Genomic DNA, 6,000 nt, shown 5'->3' with positions numbered 1-6,000 from the left:
CTGGCTAAACGGATAATATTTAGCTTAAGGGCAACTGAGCCGATGCTTTTCCATAGTCATCCTGCCTCAGCATATACTGACCAGTTAAATTGGCCTCCTGTGCATGAGTGTTCTGTGAACCTGTTTATCCCAGAAACCTCCACGAGACTCCAGTTTAATCATTGGCTTCTGTGCCTCTGTCAAACCATCACAGGCCAATCAGCGCCTCCCTCAGCGGGGGAAACAAAGGTGCTTCCGGCTCCACTACTTGACCTGTTGGAGAGCGAGGTGAACCCTCACCCTGTGCACATTAAACTTATTTCCCCCTCTGTGTGTTAATGATGGCAGGGAGCCCCATTGATGGTCCTGTTACAGATTGTTAGAGACAACTGGTCCAAACCACTTCAGCTTGGATTGAAAGGCCTGTATCAGCAACAATTCAGCAGTGTGTGTGTGTGTGTGTGTGTGTGTGTGTGTGTGTGTGTGTGTGTGTGTGCACGTGTGCGTTACACCCCATACCTCAGGGTTGGAGCAGAAGGAAGGTGACACATCTTGCCTCCCCAGCATATAAATGCAGGAGCCTTCTCGCTGAAGTGCTGCCGGCGCTGAAGCGAGACAGTTCAGTACATTTCCTCCCCCTTGAATGTGCAACCTTCTCCCAAGGTCACAGCTCTCCAGCAACTCAGATCTTAACTGAAGCTCCACTCCGCACATTTGTCGCCCAACGTCCGATTCAACATGGCAACGCGATGGGGACTGTGTGGCGCCGGGAAGATCAGCAATGACTTCAGCGTGGCCATGAAGACTCTGCCTCCCGGAGATCACCAGGTACTCAGTCACACAAGATGTCTCCCTCAGTGACATAGCTGCTGTTACTGTGATGAATATATGTGCAGCTTTCTCTCTTCATGTGCAGATAGCAGTGATTGCATCGAGGAGCTTGGAGCGCGCCAAAGAGTTTGCCAAGAAGCACGGTATTCCTGAGGCTTACGGCAGCTACGAGGAGCTCGCCAACAACCCAGACATCGGTGAGTTGAGTGCTTTAAGGGAACAGCCCACTCACAGGCAGAGATGATGTCGTGTCGGTGTTCTCCTCATCATTTGTGTTCCTCGCAGACATCGTGTACCTGGGGGTGTTGCACACGGAGCACTGGCGAGTCGGCCTGCTGTTCCTCAATGCGGGAAAGAACGTCCTGTGCGAGAAACCTTTTGCCATGAACTCCAGACAGGTGAAAGAGCTCGTCACGGCGGCGAAGAAAAACAAGGTCTTCCTGATGGAGGTAAGGTTTTAAAAGATGTAGTAAGCATAGTAGGCTTAGGTAGTAGAGCAGATCAAGAAGGTCGGTGGTTTGATTCCCGGCTGCTCTACTCCACCCACTGAAGTGTCCTTGGGCAAGATGATGACCTCCAAATTGCCCCTCTACCAGCAGTGTGTGAATGGTGTCTGATAGAATAGTACAGCATTTAGTAACGCTGTATAACTGTGTGTGTGACAAGGTGAATGTAACTTTAAATATCATCTATACCAATTGCTTGTCATGGAAGTTGCTGTAGTTTCAGATATAATTCAATCACCAAAAAAAATAAGTAGACACACAAACTTCAAGATAAGTGCAATGCTCAACACACTGAATGGCCACAGGGAGACCCTGATCAATTGCTTGCCAAGTAAAAATGCAAAAGATAGATAGATGCTACATATATATATATATATATATAAAATAAATAATGAAAACATGTCACGTATCAGATGCAGAAAAAGGATGTTGCTGCTGTTAAGTTATCTAAGATGTGAGGTCGTGAAGTCAGAACGAGCTCACCCACACTCTTCTCACTCACGCACAGTCGTGCTAATCCTTAAAGCAGCAGCCTGACATTTTGGAAAAACACTCATATTCCCTTCATTGCAGGCAGTTTATAGATCAGAAGTCATAAAGCCTGAATGTCTGGGGAGTATTTACTGCTCGTGCTACAGGGAAACATCTTGTCATGTCTGAGCAGAACATCTGCTCGTATATGAAGTGAAGAGCTGTGGCAATGAACTGCTGCTCAGCTCAAACTCCTGTATTAACTGTTTACTGATGCAGTGGTGCTGTGCTCTCATCCCTTTGCCCCCCCAGGCCATCTGGTCCCGCTGTTTCCCCGTGCACGCCGAGGTGCGCAGGCTGCTGGCGGAGGAGGTGGTCGGGGAGGTGAAGCTGGTGAAGGCCTACTTCGGCTCCCCCCAGCTCCACATCCCCCGCTCGGTGGAGAAAGAGCTGGGAGGAGGAGCGCTGCTCGACATCGGAGTGTACTGCCTGCAGTTTGTCCTCATGGTGTTCAACGGAGAGAGGCCGGAGTCCATCCAGGCCACGGGGGTGCTGCTTGACTCAGGTAGGATCCAGCACTCGGGTCACGCAGCAGAGGTGGGATGTGGATTAGTATCATTAACCACACAGCACGAATCAGTGATCACAAACCGGCTGCTCCTCACCATGAAAACAAAAAAGTAGAGGAAAAGAAGAATACCTCGAGTGACGTGATGTGAAAATTAGACCGAAAAATCACATCTTTAAATGAACTGTCCTAAATGTAAACACCTCGGGGAAGAATTCTTCACACGGAAAATCCCACACTTATCTCTTAAACGTCAGACTAATCCAAATCCTCTCTGTGGAGTACAGTAATAAAACTGGCAGGGGGGGGGAATGTAACTGCAATTCTCACAACTAGTTATCCTTCACTGTTAGATAATCACACACTTCAGCTTTTCCTTCTCTTGTTCTCAGAGAGGTCATGCCAGCATTGGCAGATCGAAGATTTTTCCAAATCATATTTATTACTAGTAACTGAAAGATTTGTTCTGCATGGACGTTAAAAATAGCACATACCAAGTTCGAGATCTCTTATGTTATTATGACTAGTGTCAAAACATTTGGTTAATTATGAAACTGTGGTGGGACAAATTCCAAAGTCACAGTCTTCATATGGGAAACACTGACTGACACGACAGGAGCACTTCAGGGGCCAATCAGACCCCTGGATCCACTCCGACCTGCCAGTGAAGCTGTAATGAACTTGATTTCAAAATTATATTGTTAGATTTCATTCATTAGTCCTTCATCAGATACAATTTTTATCTACATATTTTGACAGGAGTGGATGAATCTGTGGTGGTGGTGATGAAGTTCTCCAGGAACAGGATGGCCTTCTGCTCCTTTTCTATCGCCGCTCGACTCCCGAATGATGCTGTCATCAGCGGCACTGAGGGCTCCATTAAAGTACGCCGTGCCAGTCTTGTACAGGAACCGTTCACTTGATTAAAAGATGATTGAGACTAAGATGGTCACTAATTACTTTCTCATTCGATTAAGCTGAAGTATATATCAGACTGAAGATCCATACCCACTGCGTTTCATGATACACGAGTGGAATGATCGGATTAGGGCGGAAGCTCATTTCCTTTTTTGCTCGCCGTGCAGGTCCTCGGCCCCATGCACTGCCCCACTACGCTGGTTGTGAATGACGAGGAGACGGAGTACCCTCTCCCTGAGCCGGGCCTCCCTCTGAACTTCACCAACAGCACCGGGCTTTGCTACGAGGCAGAGGAAGTGAGGCGGTGCCTGCTGATGGGTAGGTCATGGTAGAAGGAAAGTTGTGTATTTGGCCTCTAGTAAATGAAGTTTTTTGAGCCGCTGTTTAAAAAGGTAAGGTGAGCCTGAAATTCATTATACACTAATGTACTCATCAGATCAGCTTATACAGTATTACACTCCCGTGGCAATTTACATAATCATTACATCCCCGCTTTGACCTAATTTATGCATCTTTGTGAGCATGTGCATAATAATTCGTAGCTATAAACAGAAGTGCCTTTCCATCAGTGGGATTTTCTCCTCCTCATCCACAGGACTTAAGGAGAGCCCACGCATGCCTCTGGCTGAGTCCATCCTACTGACGGAGATCATGGATGAAATCAGGAAGCAGGTGGGAGTTGTCTTCAGCCAGGACAGCCAGTGACATCACTCCGGAGCCAAGCTGTTCCACCTGACCTGAACCTGCTCAGGTGGAACAAAGGGAAGCCGCTCGAGGGAAGACGCCGGATCTTTGGCACAAGCAGATCACTATTGGCTCTGTGTCACACAGCCCGAGCACACACACGTTTTTCAGCTGTCACACAGTTAAAGATACATCCAGTAGATTACTGGAGCATGTACATCTACAGTTTGTTTACCACTGTTTTCCTTTATACATTCTGTATTCTCAAATTATATTGATTGTCTCCTGGAGGCTTACTGCAGTATAGGTCACAAACCCTACTTCTCCATGTTAGCTGATGGGACATTGTCCCAATTATAAACTGAAATGCAAAATAAATTACTTCCCTAAAATGGTTTGTCATATTATGTCATTCTTATCACACTGATGTTTGTTTGCTTCACTTTGTAGCCATTTATTGAGCAGCATTTTGCATTTCTTCAGTAACTTCAGCAGATAATGTTAGTGTTAGCGTTTTCAGGTAGTTTGTCTTTAGTTTTTCTTTTGATGCTAGAAAAGGGGTGAAAAGTCATGAGTGACAGCTGAGACTGACTCACGATTGGTCGATCAGATGTAGCTGCAGGGTGATGATAGCATGGCTCCCCTCCACGGTCACTGCTGCAAAGACTCTGGCTCTGAATTCCATCAAAAGCACAAGATGGCAACCCCCGTATTCAAAATAGTTTGGCTTAATTTTTATACAATGGGAGGAAGATGTCGTCCATTTTTATCCGCAAAGTCTGTTATTCAAGCACAGTCTTCTAACTCAGTCAACAAGTAAACAACCTGCAGATTATTTACAGCACAGCACAGAGACTGAGACTTTTCCTCTTTCATTAAATACACATAAAATCTGAAAAATATGGTGGAGAACCAAACAAATCACAAGGTAAACAAACAGACCAACCTTGTTATGTGTCGACAGCCTGTAATCAAGTCCCTGGCCCTTTAAAGACAACCCCAGCTGTCACTGCGAGGTCTGTGATTGATGATTCCAATAAAGGACTGATTGTGAAAGCTGTGTGTCATTCCAAATATCCTCCGCTGGAGAGGAGAAGAAGAGACGTGGAGTGGCACATCTGAATCAAAGTGTTCCGTCAGGTCTGGCCCTTGTAGCATCGAACAAATAGATTCATGTTCCCCTGCACAAAATTAGGCTGCACTGTCTGCTTCTGAAGGTTGGGAGAGAGAAAGGCCTTTATTAGTCAGCATACAGCACGGCTCATCTCATACTTGTTCTCAACCTTCTGTGCTCAATGAACTCCTCAAACAAAGAGGATGTTTCACCGATAAACTGAGCAGCTGAATTCAAAGAAACACTTTAATTTGTGAGGAAATTGAAAAATGTACATACTCAGTACTTTCTTTCTAACTACGACAGCTTTTTCTTGTGCCACAATCACCAATTATGTTTAAAGTATGAAGTTAAATTTGCAGACCACACAATGTCAAGCCATGGTAAATATGATCTGTACCATAAACCACTCTCGTTGATTACATTCGAGCAAAAATTGAAGGACAATAATAATTATAGTTATAATAAATATGAGGATATATTAATTTAGCCTGATAAAGCCTCAAACAGATGGTATATTTAACAGTATTAAATCTCCAGAGGAATTCAAATATAAATTTAAAAACAAGATAGACAAAATCAAGGTATACTAATTCATCCTAAAATAGCTACAAGGGCATAATAATATCTGGAGAAAGAAAAAATCTAACTGAGGATATATCTGCCGATATAAATAATAATGATAATAATAATTTAGCCTTGTATAGCTACAGCGACATGATTGAGAAATAATGTATTATTTATGTCAAGATCAAGATTGTCTTGGGGTAGGGAAAATAAAATACAATAGGAAATAGAAAGTTTAAAAAAATATATATTAAGAAAATTAAGTATAAGATGCAAGTTGTAGATTAAAAAAAGAATGAGAGAATAATAATGACCAAAACAATTAATAACAGGATGAGTAGAATAGATTATACCGATGGGAT

The 6,000-nt window shown here is 44.0% G+C and overlaps 1 protein-coding gene across 1 annotated transcript; it reads left to right on the top strand.

Moving 5' to 3' along the window:
• The first annotated feature begins 717 nt into the window (after window positions 1-717).
• Window positions 718-3,978, top strand: dhdh.1 (dihydrodiol dehydrogenase, tandem duplicate 1). The gene is made up of 7 exons (XM_053424031.1): window positions 718-807; window positions 896-1,007; window positions 1,096-1,259; window positions 2,100-2,352; window positions 3,115-3,239; window positions 3,441-3,591; window positions 3,869-3,978. The coding sequence occupies exons 1-7, from the start codon at window positions 718-720 to the stop codon at window positions 3,976-3,978; spliced, it is 1,005 nt and encodes a 334-aa protein (XP_053280006.1).
• The last annotated feature ends 2,022 nt before the right edge of the window (window positions 3,979-6,000 follow it).

The sequence above is a fragment of the Pleuronectes platessa genome, chromosome 1 (genome assembly GCF_947347685.1).
Source record: "Pleuronectes platessa chromosome 1, fPlePla1.1, whole genome shotgun sequence".
Lineage (NCBI taxonomy): Eukaryota > Metazoa > Chordata > Actinopteri > Pleuronectiformes > Pleuronectidae > Pleuronectes > Pleuronectes platessa.
Note: the sequence above shows the minus strand (reverse complement) of the source record. Positions and strands in the feature narration are given on the sequence as shown.

Bases quoted from the DNA above. Each gene is read 5' to 3' on its own strand.
- dhdh.1 (XM_053424031.1), top strand. From the start codon at position 718: ATGGCAACGCGATGGGGACTGTGTGGCGCCGGGAAGATCAGCAATGAC. The intron at 2,353-3,114 runs GTAGGATCCAGC...ATATTTTGACAG, and splicing joins GGGGGTGCTGCTTGACTCAG to GAGTGGATGAATCTGTGGTG. The intron at 3,592-3,868 runs GTAGGTCATGGT...CCTCATCCACAG, and splicing joins GAGGCGGTGCCTGCTGATGG to GACTTAAGGAGAGCCCACGC.